Here is an 18,994-nt window from a genome sequence, read left to right on the forward strand (position 1 = left end):
CCATTTTTTCCCCTATCTATTTGCCATGAAGTGATGGGACTGGCCATGAAATTAAAAGACGCTTACTCCTTGGAAGAAAAGTTATAACCAACCTAGATAGCATATTCAAAAGCAGAGACATTACTTTGCTGACTAAGGTCCGTCTAGTCAAGGCTATGGTTTTTCCTGTGGTCATGTATGGATGTGAGAGTTGGACTGTGAAGAAGGCTGAGTGCCGAAAAATTGATGCTTTTGAACTGTGGTGTTGGAGAAGACTCTTGAGAGTCCCTTGGACTGCAAGGAGATCAGCCCTGGGATTTCTTTGGAAGGAATGATGCTAAAGCTAGAACTCCAGTACTTTGGCCACCTCATGTGAAGAGTTGACTCATTGGAAAAGACTCTGATGCTGGGAGGGATTGGGGGCTGGAGGAGAAGGGGACGACAGAGGATGAGATGGCTGGATGGCATCACTGACTCGATGGACGTGAATCTGAGTGCACTCCGGGAGTTGGTGATGGACAGGGAGGCCTGGCGTGCTGCGATTCATGGGGTCGCAAAGAGTCAGACGCGACTGAACTGAACTGAACCGATGGGACTGGATGCCTTGATCATAATTTATTGAATGTTGAGTTTTAAGTCAGCTTTTTCACTCTCCTCTTTTACCTTCATCAAGAGGCTTTTTAGTGCCTCTTTCCTTTCTGCTATTAGGGTGGTGTCATCTGCATATCCCAGCAATCTTGATTCCAGCTTATGGTTCATCTAGCCCGGCATTTTGCGTGACATACCCTACATGTAAGTTAAATAAGCAGGGTGACAATATACAGCCTTGACGGACTCCTTTCCCAGTTTTGAACCAGTCCATTGTTTCATGTCCAGTTCTAACTGTTGCTTCTTGACCTGCGTATAGGTTTCTCAGGAGGCAGGTTAGGTGGTCTGGTATTCCCATCTCTTTCAGAATTTTCCACAGTTTGTTGTGTTCCACGTAGTCAAAGGCTTAGTGTAGTCAATAAAGCAGAAGTAGATGTTTTTCTGGTTTTTCCTTTTCTTTTTCTATGATCAACAAATGTTGGTAATATGATCTCTGGTTCCTCTCCTTTTCTAAATCCAGCTTGTACATCTGGAAGTTCTTGATTCATGTACTGTTGAAGCCTAGCTTGAGGGAGTTTGAGCATTGCATTGCTAGCATGTGAAATGAATGCAATTGTGTGGGAGTTTGAACATTGTTTGGCATTGTGCTTCTTTGAGATTGGAATGGAAACCAACTTTTTCCAGTCGTGTGGCCCCTGCCGAGTTTTCCAAATTTGCTGGCATTTTGAGTGCAGGATTTTAACAGCATCATCTTTTAGGATTTAAAATAGCTCAGCTGGAATTCCAAGACCTCCACTAGCTTTGTTTATAGTAATGCTTCCTGAGGCCCACTTGACTTCATATTCCAGGATGTCTGGCTCTACATGGGTGATCACACCATAGTGGTTATTGGGTCATTAAGATCTTATTTGTACAGTTCTGCGTATTCTTGCCACCTCTTCTTAATATCTGTTGCTTCTATTAGGTCCATACCATTTCTGTCCTTTATTGTGTCCATCTTTGCATGAAATGTTCCCTTGATATCTCTAATTTTCTTGAAGAGACCTCTAGTCTTTCCCATTCTATTGCTTTCCTCTATTTCTTTGCATTGTTCACTTAAGGCTTTGTTGTCTCTCCTTGCTATTCTTTGAAACTCTGCATTCAGGTAGGTATATCTTTCCTTTTCTCCTTCGCCTTTCCCTTCTCTTCTTTTCTCAGCTATTTATAAGGCATCCTCAGACAACCATTTTGCCTTTTTGCATTTCTTTTTCTTGGGGTGGTTTTGATCACTCTCTCCTATACAGTGCTACAAACCTCTATCCATCATTCTTCAGGCACTCTGTCAAATCTAATCCCTTAAATCTATTTGTCCCTTCCACTGTATAATCATAAGGGATTTGATTTAGGTTATATCTGAATGGCCTAGTGGTTTTCCGTACTTCTTCAACTTATATCTGAATTTGTCAATAAGGAGTTCATGATCTGAGCCACAGTCAGCTCCTGGTCTTGTTTTTGCTGCCTGTATAGAGCGTCTCCATCTTTGGCTGCAAAGAATATAATCAATCTGATTTTGATATTGACTTTCTGGTGATGTCCATGTGTAGAGTTGTCTCTTGTGTCGTTGGCAGGGGTTGTTGGCTATGACCAGTGTGTTGTCTTGGCAAAACTCTGTTAGCCTTTGCCCTGCTTCATTTTGTACTCCAAGGCTAAACTTGCCTGTTACTTAAGGTGTCTCTTGACTTCCTACTTTTGCATTACACTTCCCAGTGATGAAAAGGACATCTTTTTTTGGTGTTAGTTCTATAAAATCTTGTAGGTCTCCATAGAACTGTTCAAGTTCATCTTCTTCAACATTAGTGGTTGGGGCATAGGCTTGGATTACTGTGATACTGAGTGGTTTGCCTTGGAAATGAACCGAGACCTTTCTGTTGTTTTTGAGACTGCACCTAAGTACTGCATTTTAGACTCTTTCTTTGACTATGAGGGCTACTTCATTTCTTCTAAGGGATTCTTGCCCACAGTAGTAGATATAATAGTCATCTGAATTAAATTCGCCCATTCCCATCACTTTAGTTCACTAAGATGTCGATGTTCACTCTTGCCATCTCCTGCTTGACCATGTGCAGTTTACCTTGATTCATGGACCTAATGTTCCAGGTTCCTGTGCAATATTGTTCTTTACTGCATCAGACTTTAATTTTACCACCAGACACTTCTGCAGCTGAGCACCATTTCCACTTTGGCTGTCTGCCCCAGTGGGGACTGTCAAAAACTAGGAGCAGAAGCTTGAATTGATGGTCTCACAGTTCAGACCAGGTGTCCACAACCTAGCTTTTAAGTCGGTATGGCCTGGCCTGTGGTCTATTTTTGTAAATAAAGTTTTATTGGAACATGGCCATGCTCATTCTTATACATACTGTCTGTGACTACTTTCAAGCTCCAATAGCAGAGACCGGATAGTACCCAAGCCTAAAATATTTAATAAACATTTCAAAAGATTTACTATACTTCATAAAGTTTTTCTGACCTCTTGCTGAGCTTTTAAATTCAACAGTAGGAGCCTGTGAGCTCCTGTTATGCGCCAAGTGCTGGGGTGAGCATTTTCTAAGGCTTTGTCTGGGAGTGGGAGACTGACCAGAAATCATTGCTGCCTACCAGTAGCTCAGTGTCCTGAGGTGGGGTGTGACAAGGACACGTGTAGTTACACTTGTCACTCAGGGCTGTAAGAGCCACACGTCCACGTGCAGTGGGAGTCTGGAATCCACTCACGGAGTCCATTCTCCCACCCCGCCCTGACATCTCTTCCACTGTCATTTCAGGATCCCTGCGAAGACAAGCGCCATAAGGACATCTGGTCCAAGGAGAAGACGTGTGACCGCTTCCCAAAGCTCCTCATCATTGGCCCCCAGAAAACAGGCAGGTCTCTCCACTCTTGACCAGCTTCCCTTACTGTCTTGACAGCTTCCCCTGCTGTCCCAGCCACACAATTCTGGAGACCGTCGTGCCCTGGTCCCACTCTCCAGTAATCTACACGCTCTTTCCCAGGAAGTGGGACCAAAGCTGGGGTGACCATGAGTTGCCCATCGGTGTGGAGGTGGGAAGGGTAGAGGTTGGGCATTGAATTCTCCTGTTGTGAACCACAGCCTCAGGGAGCTCTCTTGGTGTCCTCTTGGGAGTTTGGGTCCAAGCAGAGAAGCCCAGATCAGATGCTTTGCAAGACTAAGCAGTGCTTGGCAAAACTGGGTCAGGGCAAAGAGACCGTGACAAGTTAGGACTGTTTGCAGTGGTGACATGCACACTACATGGTATGGATGGCTGTTCCCATGTTACAGACAAACACTCCTGGCTCACAGAACTTGTCACTTTCTCTAACACATTTAGTTAGAAGATGGCATATCCAGGTCTGGAACTCTGGTCTCTGTGCCCCCAAAATATATACTCTGAACTACCGAACTCTGAGGTCTCTTCTCTTCTGAAACCTCTCATTAAAGCATATTAACTGTAGATCCATGTAGGAAAGGAATGGACCCTCTAAATGGAGAGGGTCAGCCCTGTACTGTTGAATGGGGAGGGAGTGTGAGTGAAGGAAGGGCACTCAAAGAGGAGGCATCTGGGCCAGATTTCTTAGCCCTTCAGGAATTTCCCAGCAGGCTGGCGAGTCTGGAACTCCCTTGTCCTTGAGTTCCTCCCAAGTGCTAGAGAGGACCAAAGCCCAGGGCTTGAAGGGGCCAGCAGAAACCATCTTCTTCTGGGGTTTTGAGGGGACAGTAATCAAGTGAATGTGAATGCCGGAGTACAGTGCTGAGAAGGATTCTGAGGCCAAGTCTTTGTGATGAAGAGTGCTGTGATGGGCTAGTGATGTCTGCAGTGGATTCAAGAGTTGGGGCGCCCACCTATAAGCTCTGTATTTGCCTGTCCTGAGTTTAGTGTGTTTCCCTCATGGTAGAGACGAAGAAACTAAACCCAGAGAAGAGAAGGGACTTTTCCAGTGTCTCCCAGCAAGTAATGGAGAGCCAGGACCAGAACTCAGGATTTCAGACTGTCTTTTCACTGGGGGCCTGGGCCCAGGTCTCACCCGCCTTCCTTCCCTGCAGGCACCACGGCCCTCTATCTGTTCCTGGGCATGCACCCTGACCTCAGCAGCAACTACCCCAGCTCCGAGACCTTTGAGGAGATCCAGTTTTTTAACGGCCACAACTATCACAAAGGCATCGACTGGTGAGTGGGTCTTTCTGTCAGCAGTGGGACAGGACGGCTGCCATGGAGGCTGCCAAGGAGGAGGTCTGCTGAGGCCACAGCAGGAAGCAGCTGGTGCTTGCTCACACGCAGCCAGTTCCTGTAAACAGGGACAGAGTGCGGTGACCCTTGAGTCATGATGTTGGAGCCTGCACACAGATGGGACACTTGATGAGGAAGCCCTTTGCCCCTTTGTATTATTGCCTGGACTCAGAATACTAGACGTTAGAGTCCCTCCCCTTCCTTGCCTTCACGAGTCCAAGAAGAGAAGAGGGACACGCCTGAGGCCCTGAGAGCTGAGGACAGAGCAGGGGTTAAAAATCCAGGGGTTCTGACCGGAAAGCTGGCCCTTTCCACTGCGTGTGACTGACCGTGTAGCAGGAGGCGTTCTTGTGAGCCCTTCAGAGGTGGCTTGTTAGGTCTTCAGGGAGTCTCCTGGGAGCGTGGCTGGAGTTGTAGATTCCTACCAGAAGCTGTCGCCAAGAGGCTACCCCAGGGTGTGGGTGCTGGGGGGATGCTTCCACACCGTGTTTCTTATGTTTGCCTCTTTCTTATTTGTCTTTTCTAACCTTATACGTGTATTGTTTATCATTGTTTTTATGTCTGTGGTTTACCTGAGTAGAGGCCTCATGAGCATTATTCTGTTTTCTGGTATTTCTCTGTGTATTACCAGCAGCCTCTTTCTGTTTCTTCCTTCCAATCATCTGTCAGGCAATCTAGCTGTCTTTTTCTCTCTCTGATACTGCCACAATCTCTTATCTAAAATCCATTGTAACCAGATGCATGATTGGAAGTCACCTCTTTCTGGATTTAGAGGGACATAGCATATTTAACAGCACCTTCACCAAGGTCTGCGGCAGCACCCATTAGCAAGTTTATTAATATATCTGTAGCAAAGTATGTGAACATTTATGCCAGGTAAGATTCTGAAGTCAGGGTTTGCTGCTGGATGGCTTTGCTACAGACTTAGCAAAAAAGCTGCTTTCTCAGAGCTTTCTCCCTTCAGGTATAACCAACAATGAACTGTGAACATAAAGGTGCTATTTTGTAAAGAAATTTTGGAAATGTGAGAGAACTAGCAATTTCTCAGCTCCACTCCAAATATTTTGTTTGTAGGGGTACAGAAATCCCCCAGGCCCCCGGGTAACTCTGAAATCTGATAAATGGGTCCCTGGGACCACCCAGGAGAAACCTCGCCTCACAGGATAGAGTAGGGATCCTATGCCCTCAACTAAGACGGGCTCTGTGGGCTTTGGTTCCCAGAAACTTCCGAAGCTGTAGCTCCGTCTTGCGTGAGTAGGTGCCCCTGGGAGGGTCTGGAGTGTTTATTTTCTTTTCTGAGGGGCCCTCAACCTAGAGGTGATCTCAGGACTGGTGTGGACAGTCACTCTGGGCGGGATGTGGGAGGTTCATCTGGGAAACTGTGAGGTTCACCCATATGAGGCAGGCGGAGTGTGGGGGGACAGATGGTAGGCAGTCAGTCGCCTCCCCTCCTTGTCTGCTGGTCTACAGTAACAGCTTAGAAAGTACCATCAGGTCAGGAAGGAAACCCTGCAGCCTGGAGGCAGCAGAGGGCGTCCTTCCCCTCAGTGCTGGGGTTCCCGGGTCAGAAGCGTCCCCGCTCGCCCCCTAGTGGCAGTAGGGGTTAGGGCTTTGTTAGTTTCACCCTGGGAGCATCCCGTTTAAGAAGAAAAGACACAACCCCTTCCCATGCGTACACACCTCCCCCTGCCCCCAGCACCGCCACACACATCACACCCACAAGTCTTCAGATCCTCTTGATCCTGAGGTCTCCCCGAAAAAGCAGCTGATTCATAAGGAGTCTGCCAGTGGCCACTCTGCCTCGGATCCTGGCAAGTAAGGGATCCTGGCAAGTAAGTCCTCGTTAGACCCAGAGCAGCGTGCCTGCTTGCATTCTCACGTTCCACCCCTCAGTGAGCCTGGCCCTCCTGGCTGCATTCCCCAGGCCCCTCCTCCTGAATCTTGCCTGTGAGCCCTCTTCTGTGGGCTTCCTGCAGGTACATGGAATTCTTCCCTATCCCCTCCAACACCACCTCCGACTTCTACTTTGAGAAAAGCGCCAACTACTTTGATTCGGAAGTGGCTCCCCGGCGGGCAGCTGCCCTGTTACCCAAGGCCAAGGTCCTGACCATCCTCATCAACCCAGCGGACCGAGCCTACTCCTGGTACCAGGTGAGCTGGGGAGGGGCCCTGGGTAGTGGCACGGGCTGTGTCCTCCACTCAGCCACTAATAAATATCAGCGAACACTTTTCCTGCGTCGTCTTTGTGCTCACCCTCAGCTGGCTCCTGCAGTGCACTGGTGGGTAAGAACAGGGTCCCCTCTACTGTGCTCCCAGCCCAGAGGAGGAGCCGGGCAGAAATCCATGCTGAGTCCCAGCCAGGTTACCTGCTCCCCCTCCCAGCTTCATCTGGGGACCTGCTCTGACTCTGATTCTCCAAGTAGAGGTGGAGGCTGGTTTTGTCTTGCTGAAGCCAGGATTTGGCGAATAGTGATCCAGGCTTCATGCTATCTGTGGCCGCCTCACTGGGCTCTGGGTGGGGCTGGGAATTCAGAGAGGGACAGAACACAGGACCTGCCATTCCTAGTGGAGGATGCAAATGCCTGATCAGGGAAGGAAGTTACCTGGACTGTGGTTTGTGTGAGGGAATGCAGCTTCTAGTTTCTACTTGATTGTGTAAGAACTAGAATTTCCTGTAATATCAATGACCTGACTGAATTTTTTCTGAGCCCCTTTCCACTGGGCTTATAGGAAAGCTTAACCTCGGGTCTTTTGGGGGGTTTCCTCCCCTACCTGCCAGTCTTGCTGGAATTATGCTTATGCCAGAGTGGGGGGCTTCCTGCTCTAGAGCTGGTCCTACTGTAGGCCTGGCCACTCTCTGAGCTTCCTCTCTGGGGCTTCATTGTGACCACAGGCTGGTAGGAGTCTGGGTGCAGATCCCCCAACAGACCTCTCCCCTCCTCTCCCTCCCAAGCCTGGTTACCCTCCTTTTCTGGTGTACAACCCCACTCTTCCTCTCACTTATCTAGGACTTTCTGTCTATACCCCAGTATTCTTTCCTCTGGGCTTTGATCCCGGGGGAACAGAAGCCATTTCCCTTGCGTGCCCTGCTGCCCCCTACCCTGTGCCCCGGCAGTGAGCAGAGACTGACCATCTGTATTTATGAGGGGAGGAAAGAGGAATGAGAGGGAGGCAGAGGGAAAGCAGCCCTGGGTGGAGGCATCCGGGTTCTATCCTAATGCACCTCCTCCTCTAGAGGGCGGAGAGCTTTGTGTCTCCTCTCACAGACAGGTTCATCAAGCCGGTGACTAGCTCAAGTTCATGTGCTGGCGTTTTGAACCCAGCTCCTCCAGGTCTAAGCCCCTGTTCTTTCTTCTGTCTGTGGCTGAGGCGGGATAAGGAGAAGGGGGGCTGATTCCTCCCAGGACGGTCCAGGGAGGTCCAAGGAAGGGAAGGGAAGGATGATGGCCTGCCTCAGAGGGGAGATCAGGAGGAAGGGGGCTGTCCCCCAATCCCTGGCCCAGGCTGTGTGTGATGCTCAGTGAGGGTGTGGGGGCTCCTGAGGGTCACCCCTGGTGAACAGGCTCGTGATCTCTGGACTTTGGCACTCTGCAGATGCCGACTGCCTGGGGCATTATTTCAGGGGCTTCAAACCTGGTGTTTTCCCCTTTCCAGTTCTTCCCCAGTCCTTCTGTTTTAGTCTGCTTGGGCTGCCACAGCAAATATTATAGACTGGGTGGCTTAAACAGCAGCACTTTTTTCTCGCAGTCCTGGAGCCTAGAAATCTCAAGTCCAAGACTGAGGTACCAGTCGGTCTGGCTCCTGGTGAGAGCTCCCTTCCTGGCTTTTAGACAGCCACCATGTCACTGTGTCATGGCAAACCACCTCTGTAGTGTCTCTTTGTACCAGGGCACCAATCCTATCACGGGCTCTGCCTGCCTGACTGCATCAAGGCTTGGAGCAGACATTTGTATCTGCCTGGTGTGTGAGCACATAGCTTTATTTTTATTGTATTTATGAATGATTACCTTTATTATCTTTATATACGACAGCTGGTTCTAGTTTTCTGTCTGTGAAGGCAGTATTGAGTTTTATTTTGAAATGCATTTATGTGAATAAGATGTGTCCACATAAAGACAATCCTGTTGATTTGGCTTGCACAGGTGGGCATGGCAGAGACCACAGAGACGGTGTAAAGGGAGCAGCATTCGGAAATTCTGACCTAGGCTGACCCCCATCTTGCAAAGATGGGGAAACTAGGGCTCCAGGGGGCTGTGACTTCCCTGAGGTCAAAGGGTAATGACAGGTAGAGCCAGATCTTGAGGCCAGGGCTCCTGGTTCCAGCTCGGTGTCCTGGCCACCTCCTAGTCACTGCCCCACAAAAGCCTCTCCCTTTGGTGCCTCCATGTGACACACTGACCCTCTCTCCCTGCTTGTCTGCAGCACCAGCGAGCCCACGATGACCCGGTAGCCCTGAAGTACACTTTCCATGAGGTGATCACTGCTGGGCCCGACGCATCCTTGAAACTGCGCACCCTCCAGAACCGCTGCCTGGTCCCTGGCTGGTACGCCACCCACATCGAGCGCTGGCTCAGCGCCTTTCACGCCAACCAGGTAGGCCTATCCCTGACTCGGGAGGGCAGCTATAGCACTGACTTGGGGCAGTTAGCTGAGGGCCTCAAGATCCCTTTTACCAGTGACAGGGCCAGAAATGCAGTCGTTGGACACTTAGGTCTTTGGGATCGTCAAAGGTTTCAGTCTTGTTTATCCCAAGCCCTTGTCCCATCACAGCAGGCTCTGTAACCCTAAGGGGACCCAGAAAGCCCTGGAATAGGCCCTGGGAGGGAGGGGAGGAGAGCCCAGTTGGAGAGGTAAAGAGCCAGGTTGCTAAGGCATTTTAAGGAAACCCTTGGAAGGTTTAGGCAGGAGAGTGACATGTAGTCCAGAAACTTGGAGAGAGGCAGAGAGGGTGGTGTCGTAGGGGCAGGAGGGAAAGACAGGGTCTTGGTGATGGATTAAATGCTGGGAGAGGACGGTGTCAGTCAGAAGAAGGCAGGGAGCAAGACTGCCCAGGACTGAGGCACAAGGACGCCTCCTGTCTGAGGAGGAGGAGGAGGCACTCTACAGAGCGTAGGGTCCCCAACCCATAACTGTGGCTGCTGACCCAGAAGACTAGGGGCCTGTTGGCCACCGGAGTGAAAACAGGTTCAGATCACACTCTTTTTTTTTTTCCAGATTCTGGTCTTGGATGGCAAATTGCTGCGAACAGAACCTGCCAAAGTGATGGACACAGTGCAAAAGTTCCTTGGGGTGACAAACACCATTGACTACCACAAAACGCTGGCGTGAGTGTTATCTTGGCCTTTCAGCAGGGGGATGTTCTAAACAGGCACATGGGCCCAAGAGCCGGAGGCTGGAATGATTAGGAGAGAGACACAGATTAAAGTCAGCAAGTATGAGGAAGTATGCGTGGCCCTGATGGCAGTTTAGCAGAAAAGTTTATATGACTTGAGTCATATAAACAAAGGTATTGACTCAAGAAAAAGGGAGGTGATGACTCTGTTCTCTTCTGGTAGTTCTTCCCGTAGGGTGTTCTTTTCGATCTGGACTGAACATTTTCAGAATGTTTAAGTTAGACCAGCAATGAGCAGCTCTAATACCCTTAAGGGTTTCTCAGCATTAGTTTATGACTTAAATATAATTTAAGGAAAAAGATACTATAAATATTGTCAACAGTTAATAATTTTCATCACGTAAAACCCAGTGCAAGGACACTGAGAATGCCCTCCCAAGGTGAATAAGTGCCAGCCTTTGTTGAGGGACTCAGGGCTGAGGAGGGGCTATCTTCGAGGGTGAATCTCAGACCCGTGACACACAGCTGGATGAGGGGGTCTCAGGAGGAGAAATAAAGTCTCCTTCCCCAGCTACCTTCTCTGGAAAGCCCTGCAGCAAGAATATCGCCATCTCCCTACTTTGGAGGATGAAGGTAGAGAAAGAAAGTCAGTCCTTTGCTCTGAGGGTAGAGAGGAGCAGCAGCTAAGGGCATAGCTGTGGGAGCAGAGATGCCTGGGTGAGGATTCCAGACCCATTACTACTTTAACTGTGGGACTTTGAACTTGTGTCTTAGTTCCGTCAAGCCTCACTTTCCTCCTCTGTAGGTTGGGGGTACAGATAATAATTCCTATCTCCCGAGGGCCACTATCTTGTGGAGCTCTTGGCTTAGTGCCCAGAATGTACTAATCTCAGTAAATGACAGCTGCCCTCAGCATCACCATGCCTGCCCTGTGACCTGTTCAGAAACCCCCATCTCGCTCTCCTGCCAGAAGGAAAATGTTCTCCTGCTGTCCTAATGCCCGAGAATCTCCAGATAGTTGCTGATCTGGGACTGAATTCTGACATCACTATACCTCCCCTCCCAATAACAGCACCTGCTCTCCCCAAAATACCCTGGAAGGCCCGCATGACTTCAGATTCTGAAGGCAGTCTTGCTTTGTCAGTTCTGGAGTTTACTAAACAACAGCAACTTTCCAGATATACACATGGCTTAAACACAATTGTAGATAGAGCATTTCTTGATAAAGATTGAATTTATTAAAAAGCAAAAGAACCCCCACTAAACGTTCTTCTACTGGGTCTGGCCCCTGAGTTGGAGAGTGCCAGGAGGGCTTCCAGGCTGAGGAATGATGAAGGCTTTCCCCACCTCCACAGGTTTGATCCAAAGAAAGGATTCTGGTGCCAGCTGCTCGAAGGAGGAAAAACCAAGTGTCTAGGCAAAAGCAAGGGCCGGAAGTACCCGGAGATGGACTTGGATGTAAGTAGCAGACATGCCGCCTGTGGCAGGGGAATAAATGATGGGGCCCCATACTGGAGACAAGCTTCTCTTTACCTGACACCCAGTGCTCAGTGCATTGCCTTGACACTTCTTGGATAGCTTTCTTAGGAGGAAATGTGGGCTAGGATTTAACAACTCAGTTGATCTAGTTAAACAGTATTTCCTTTCGCAAGGGCTGAATGCTATGGGGCTTTGAGAATGAATCAGACATGTTCTTTGCCTTCAGGGAGTTCCTAGTCTAGGAGGAAAATGAGTCACACCTGCCAGTAAGTAGAATGCAAGGCAAGAAGCGCTTTGTGTAGTTATGTGTGCACATGTGCGATGGGACTTCAGAACAAGGACGCACCCTGTGAAGCTGGATGGGCAAAGGCTTCTCAGATGGGGTGGGGGCTGACTCTGGAGCTGGGCCTGGAAGGATGGGGGAGCATTTGGACCTATGGCATGGAAGGATGAGGCATTCTTGTAGGAGAGGACATCCTTTATAGTATAAATGTATGGTAAAACGTACGTAACTGTGACTGTGGTTATGTTTCCCAGTTTTTTCATTACCCCTTGCTCATTTTTTAAAAATCCAAGTATAGTTGATTTACAATATTATATGTTTCAGGTATGCAGCAAAGTGATTCAGTGTTTATATATATACATATATATATATATATATATAAATTTTTCAGATTATTTTCCCTTATAGGTTATTACAAGATATTGAATATTGTTCCCTATGTTTTGCAGTAAATCCTGGTTAGTTATTTATTTTATATATAGCATTGTGTATCTGTTAATCCCATACTCCCAATTTGCCCCACCCCGCTCCCTTTCCCTTTGGTAACAAATAAGTTTGTCTTTTGAGTCTGTCTCTGTTTTATAAATAGATTTGCTTTTTAGATACCACATATTAAGCGATATCATACAGTGTTTGTCTGTTTCTGTCTGACTTCACTTAGTGTGATAATATCCTGTAGGATATTATGGTAATATGGTATTATAGCATATGGTAATATTTGTGTTTTAATGTTACTCTGTATTTGTCTCACCCTCTTCTTCCCCCACTGTAACCACAAGTCTGACCTCTGTGACTGTGCCTCTGTTCCTGCCCTGCAAATGGGTTCATCAGTACCATCCTTCTGGGTTCCATATATATGTGTTAACATACGATATTTGTTTTTCTCTGACTTCACTCTGTATAACACGCTCTAGGTTCATCCACCTCACTAGAACTGACTCAGATGCATGCCTTTCTATGGCTAATATCCCATTATATATAAGGACCGCAACTTCTTTATCCATTCAGCTGTCAATGGACATCTAGGTTGCTTCCATATCCTCGCTATTATAACTAATGCTGCAATGACTAGTTTTCAAAAAGGAACCTATTGTTCGCCATAGTTCTCCAATTTGTGCATCCCCACCAACAGTATAGGAGGGATCCCTTTTCTCCACATTCTCTCCGGCATTTATCTTCTGTAGGTCTTTGATGTTGTCCGTTCTCATCTTTGTGGAGCGCTCTCATTGTGGTTTTGATTTCCGTTTCTCCAGCACTTAGCCATGCTGACTGTCCCTTCACGTGCCTGTCAATCATCTGTATGTTCCCTTCAGAGAAGTGTCGGCTCAGGTCTGCTCTTTCAACCGAGTTGCTTTTTTGATACTGAGTCACGTGAACTGTTTGTATGTTTTGGAAATTAACTCCTTGGCTGCATTGTTTGCACATATTTTCTCTCCTCATTTTGTCAGTGTTTTCTTTGCAGAAGCTTTTTAAGTTTAGTTTGGTTCCATTTCTTTATTTTTGCTTTTATTTCTTTTGTCTTGGGAGACTGACCTAAGAAAACATTGCTATGATTTATGCCAGAATGTTTTGCCTGTGTTACTCTTCTGGGAGTCTTGTGGTATCATGCCTTACGTTTAGGTCTTTATATCATTTTGAGTTTATTTTCATATATGGTGTTAGGGAGTGTTGTTTTTTTTTCTAAATTTTTATTTCATATCGGAGTATAGTTGATAAACAATGTGTTAGTTTTAGGTGTAAAGTGACTCATTTGTACATATGCACATACCTATTCTTTCTCAAATGCTTTTCCCGTTTAGGTTATTACAAAATATTAAGCATAGTTCCCTGTGCTATACAGTAAGTCTTCTTGGTTATCTGTTTTAAATATAGCAGTGTATATATATCAATCCCAAACTCCCAGTTTATTCTCCTCCCCCTTTAGTAACCATAAGCTTGTTTGCAAAATCTCTGAGTCTGTTTCTATTTTGTAAATAAGTTCATAAATGCTGCAATGACCCCTGGGGTGCACTTTTTTTCTTCTCACTACTGTTTCCTTCAGTATATGCCTAGGACTGGGATTCCTGGATCACATGGTAGGTCTATTTTTAGTTTTCTAAGGCACTTCCATACTGTTTTCCACAGTGGTAGCACCAATTTACCCTCCCATCTACAGTGTAGGAGGGTTTCCTTTTCTCCACATCTGCTCCAGTATTAATTGTAGATTTTTTGATGATGGCCATTCTGACTGGCATGAGGTGATACCCCACTGTAGTTTTGATTTGCTTTTCTCTAGTAATTAGTGATATGGAGTATCTTTTCATGTGCTCTTTAAACCATCTTTGCTTATGTCTTCCACCCATGCTTTGATTGGATTGTTGGCTTTTTGATATTGAGCTACATGCGCTGTCTGTATATTTTGGAGATTAATCCCTTGTTGCTTCATTTGCAAAGATTTTCTCCCGTTCTGAGGGTTCTTTTTGTTTATGGTCCTGTTTGTTTATTTTTGTTTTTATTTTCCTTACTCTAGGAGGTAGATCAAATAAGATCTTGCGGTGATTTATGTCAAAGAATGCTCTGCCCATGTTTTCTTCTAAAGAGTTTTATAGTATCTGGCCTTACATCTAGATATTTTCTTTTCAATGCATTGGTAAATAGGATTGTTTCTTTATTTCTGAGATTTTGTTGTTAGTGTATAGAAATGCAGTAGATTTCTGTGTATTAATTTTGTATCCTGCAACTTTACCAGATTCATTGATGAGCTCTGGTAGTTTTCTGATAACATCTTTAGGATTTTCGTTGTATAGTGTGTCATTTGCAAACAGTGATGGTTTTACTTCTTTTCCAATTTGGATTCCTTTTCTTTCTTTTTTTTCCCCTCTGATTGCCGTGGCTAGACTCCCAAAGCTATGTTGAATAAAAGTGGCGAGAGTGGACATCCTTGTTTTGTTCCTGATTTTAGAGGAAATGCTTTCACCTTTTCACCATTGAGAATGATGTTAGCTGTAGGTTTGTCATATATGGCCTTTGTTATGTTGAGGTAGGTTTTCTCTATGCCCACTTTCTGGACAGTTTTTAATCATACATTGGTGTTGAGTTTTGTCAAAAGCTTTTTCTGCATCAATTGAGATGATCATATGGTTTTTATTCTTCAGTTTGTTGATGGGGTGTATCACACTAATTGACTTGAAGATACTGAAAACTCCTTGTATCCCTGAAATAAATCCCACTTAATCATGGTGTATGATCCTTTTACTATATTGTTGGATTAGAATTGCTAGTATTTTGTTGAGGATAAAGATCAGAGCAGGAATAAATGTAACAGTGATGAAGGAAACAGTAGAAAAGATCAATGAAACTAAAAGCTAGGTCTTTGCAAAGATAAACAAAGTTGATAAACCATTAGCCAGACTCATCAAGATAAAAGGGGGAAAGGGTGTAAATCAATAAAATTAGAAAGGAAAAAGGAAAAGCTGCAACCGACACCACAGAAATTCAAAGGACCGTTGGAAACTACTCTCAGCACTTACCTGTACACCAGCAAAATAGACACCCTAGATGAAAGGGACAAATTCTTAGCAAGGTACAACCTGCCAAGACGGAACAAGGAAGAAATAGAAAATAGGAACACACCAATCACAAGTACTTAAGTGGAAATTGAAATTGTGTTTTAAAAACTCCCAACAAACCAAAGTCCAGGGCCAGAGGGCTTTACAGATAAATTCTATCAAACATTTAGAGAAGAGTTAACAGTTAACCTTCTGAAACTCTTCCAAAAAATTGCAGAGGAAGGAATACTCCCAAACTCATTCTGTGAGGCCAGCATCACCCACCCTGATACCAAAACCAGATGAGGATACTACCACAGAAAAAAGAAAATTATCAGCGAATATCACTGATGAACATGGATGCAAAAATCCTCAACAAAGTACTCTTGATTAATTCTCTTTTCTCCCAAACACGAGTTTTGACCTTGTGCACTAGTTTGGTGCTTTACTATATGTTTTCTTTTGAAGGTTACCATTTTGAAGAAGGTTGTGAATAACTAGTGGGAGTGGGCGATGATGGCAGCGGGGTGCTGGTTTTCCAGAGGCAGGGGCGGGGGTCACTCCAGCCAGCACATGACCAGCGTCTGAGCGTCCCTTCCTGTTGCAGTCCCGTGCCTTCCTGAAGGACTATTACCGGGACCACAACGTCGAGCTCTCCAAGCTGCTGTACAAGATGGGCCAGACACTGCCAACCTGGCTCCGGGAGGAGCTGCAGAACACCAGGTAGCCGCGGCCCCCACCGGGCTGAATGTGACGGCAGGGATGGCCCGCCACACGCTGAGCCAGGCTGACCTGCAGAGCGGGGAGTGGGACCCGGCTGGCCAAGCACTCACAGCAATACTCCGCCACAGCCCGGGCCAGCCAGGAGGAGAGCCCAGGCAGGTGCCCACGTGCCTCAGAGCATCCAGCACGCCGTCGGTGGCCTCTCGGACCTCCCTTGCCACCTGCGGTCCGTTCCGCTCACAGTCTTTCATGGGGAGGCCGCTTCCTGTTGGTGGAAGGCCACAGGCTGGTAGGAAGGAGGCACAGGACTCTGTTCTCTGGCCCTCACTGTGTCCTACCCACCGCGCTCTCCCCATCCATTGCTCCCTGCCCCTGTAGGGCGTCCACTCAGTATTAGCTGCCACGTCGTCTCTGTCCTCCTGACAACAAGGACAAGGGTCCAGCTGGGGCCTCTGGCAAACCAGGGAGAGAAATTGGACCTGTCACTGACGTTTCAAGCCAGGCTCTTCAGAGGGGTCAGCTGGAAACCCAGAGGCAGCCACAGGCGGGGTGTGAGGGTGGCCGCCTTGAAAGAATGCTGGACCTCCACACCCATTGCGGCCCATACCTTTGCATCTCATCTTCCCTCTTTGGGGATAGAGCCGCTGGTTCATACAGTACCCACCCGGTTCTCAAGGCCACCTTCAGGGCCCCACGGGCACTGCCATGCCATTTGGACCCAGAGACCCAGTCCTCAACCCTGCCCCCTCTCTCCCCCTGGGATATGACATGCGTGGTGTTTCCTGTGGTAAGAGACTGAGGCGGTCGTGGGGCCGGCTGTATACATGCTCCAGTGTACATTTGTTGCCCCCAGGCCCCTGTCTTGACCCCAGGCAGATGCTGGACAGAGTTGGTGAGACCACCACCTCTTCCTGACGCCAGCTCCCTGGGGCCGAGGGTACCTAGAGCTCCCCTTAATCTCCCAAGTACTAAAAAGCTAAAGTATTTTAATTTTTTTTTTTTCTTGGTGCCAGAGTTTATACCCTGGGTGCTGGGGTTGCACTGTGTTACATATATATATATAACTGTGTATATATATATATATATATATATATTATATTTTTTTGGTTGGGTTTGTTTTTAATTCAGTCATATAGAATGGTGGCAAGCCCCAGTCCCAAAGGGTGTCCTATCTCAGTGCTAGAGCACGGGATCGGGGCGGGGGGCGGTATGTATCTTCACGTGTGGGGGCCTCAAGGACACAGAATGGATGTGCCCTTGGAAAGGTCAAGTGTCATGGCTGCCCGGCAGCTACTCCAGGGGAACAGGGGTTGTAAGATGCAGAGGGAAGACCTGTTGTCTCCAGGAAGTCTGCCTTCATGAAGTGCAGTGATCCCAGGGACTTCTGATCAAAGGAAACAGCCAGGCTGAGGTAGGAGACCCCGGGGCTGAATGCTGGCCTGTCCCCCTTCCCCTCACATGGTGCTAGGTGGGGAGCTGCCCTGGGAGCTTGGGGCCCCCCAGGACCCCCCAGAGCTGTCTCCAGCCCCTCTGCAGACAAGTGGATCTCTGGGCTAGTTTCTGGTGGGGGCCTGCTCCTAACCCCCTCTTAACAATGTGAAGTGACTAAGGCTGGGGTGCCTTTTCCCCAGTCCCTCCCACTGCCAGTTCAGCTTTGAACTGACACTTCGGAAATCCTTTCTAGAGAGCCTGGTCTTTGTTCATAGGATGTTGGGGCTGAGGAGTCCCTCAACGGGTGTGGACACAGCTCCAGAAAGGGGAGGGGGCCTCCTGGGCTGACGTCACAGAATTGACTGGGAGCAGGGCCAAGAAGCGAACTTGAGGCTCCCGCTTCCATGCCCAGAGCTCCTCTTCCAATGCCACACTGCCTCTGAGCCTGTCCTTGGGACCCTGCCCTGCCAGGTTGCTGTCCCTCCAGCGGTCACGCCTTTGGTCATTCCAGGATATGGGGACAAACCACTCCTTCCCAGCCCGGTGCCTTCTCAGTCCCAGATCTGCATTCCTGTCGTGCTCGCCCCACCTCAGAAGGCCCTTCCCCAGCCGGGAAACCTGGATCTTGGTTCCTGGGGTCTCCGTGGAATGGAGAAGTGGAGTGTTCTGCCGAGCCGGCCGCATGTGGTTCTCCCGTCCCCCGAGGGAAGTGTTCCCATTATGCTTTTCACGGGGCCTTAGAACCTGGCGCTGCCCGCCCGGCGGGGGCTGAGGAGCAGAGTGTCTGAGGACTGGGTGGCATGCCTGCGTGCATGCTTGTGAGGACTTACTTGCACCAGGAACCAGACTCCCAGAGCTGGCAGTGGCTTCCGCAGTGCAGAGCCCAGCCTTCAGTGCAAGGCTTGTGTTCTGTGATGAGGACCTCACAGCTCCCACCGTCTGAGGTCTGTCCTTGAGGGGCGGGTGGGTCCGGTCCCCTTCTCCTCCGGCCTGAGGAAGAAACAGGCAGGTTTGAGACCCTGAGGGAGCAGAGGAAATCCTAGGGACTTGACCTGTCACGTGTTGTAAGTTTGTCTGGTCACTGCTACTTTTTCCCTTCCCACTAAAGGAATTTGTCTCAAGGACCCCCCTGCCAGGACTTGGAGGTACTGGGGAGGGGAGAGAGCCCTAGGGGCTCTTTGGCTACTGAGTACACAGATCCCCCTGAGAGGGGAAGAAAACCAGAGGTCAGTGGTGCAATGTCCTCTGCATCCTCCATGTCACTAAGTCACTGTCTGGCCTGAAAACAAGAGCAGAAACTCTGCCCCCCTTCTGCCGTCTCCTCCACACGCCTGTGCCCCAGGCTGGGAGCAGGTGTGCTGTGTCACCGGGGTTCTAGAGCTGCCCACGGCAGGC

At 48.1% G+C, this 18,994-nt stretch overlaps 1 protein-coding gene across 5 annotated transcripts in view; it reads left to right on the forward strand.

The window, feature by feature from the left end:
* The window catches only part of NDST1 (N-deacetylase and N-sulfotransferase 1), a 99,727-nt gene extending 82,456 nt beyond the window's left edge, over nucleotides 1–17,271 (forward strand). For all 5 annotated transcript variants that reach the window (XM_069592436.1, XM_069592437.1, XM_069592440.1 and 2 more), the window contains 7 exons: nucleotides 3,366–3,462; nucleotides 4,641–4,764; nucleotides 6,801–6,975; nucleotides 9,247–9,417; nucleotides 10,039–10,148; nucleotides 11,512–11,614; nucleotides 16,053–17,271. In XM_069592436.1, coding sequence (XP_069448537.1) covers nucleotides 3,366–3,462; nucleotides 4,641–4,764; nucleotides 6,801–6,975; nucleotides 9,247–9,417; nucleotides 10,039–10,148; nucleotides 11,512–11,614; nucleotides 16,053–16,172 — 900 coding nt within the window. In that variant the 3' untranslated portion in view covers nucleotides 16,173–17,271. The remainder of the gene's footprint in view (nucleotides 1–3,365; nucleotides 3,463–4,640; nucleotides 4,765–6,800; nucleotides 6,976–9,246; nucleotides 9,418–10,038; nucleotides 10,149–11,511; nucleotides 11,615–16,052) is intronic.
* The last annotated feature ends 1,723 nt before the right edge of the window (nucleotides 17,272–18,994 follow it).

This window comes from Ovis canadensis, chromosome 5, assembly GCF_042477335.2.
Source record: "Ovis canadensis isolate MfBH-ARS-UI-01 breed Bighorn chromosome 5, ARS-UI_OviCan_v2, whole genome shotgun sequence".
NCBI classification, from domain to species: domain Eukaryota; kingdom Metazoa; phylum Chordata; class Mammalia; order Artiodactyla; family Bovidae; genus Ovis; species Ovis canadensis.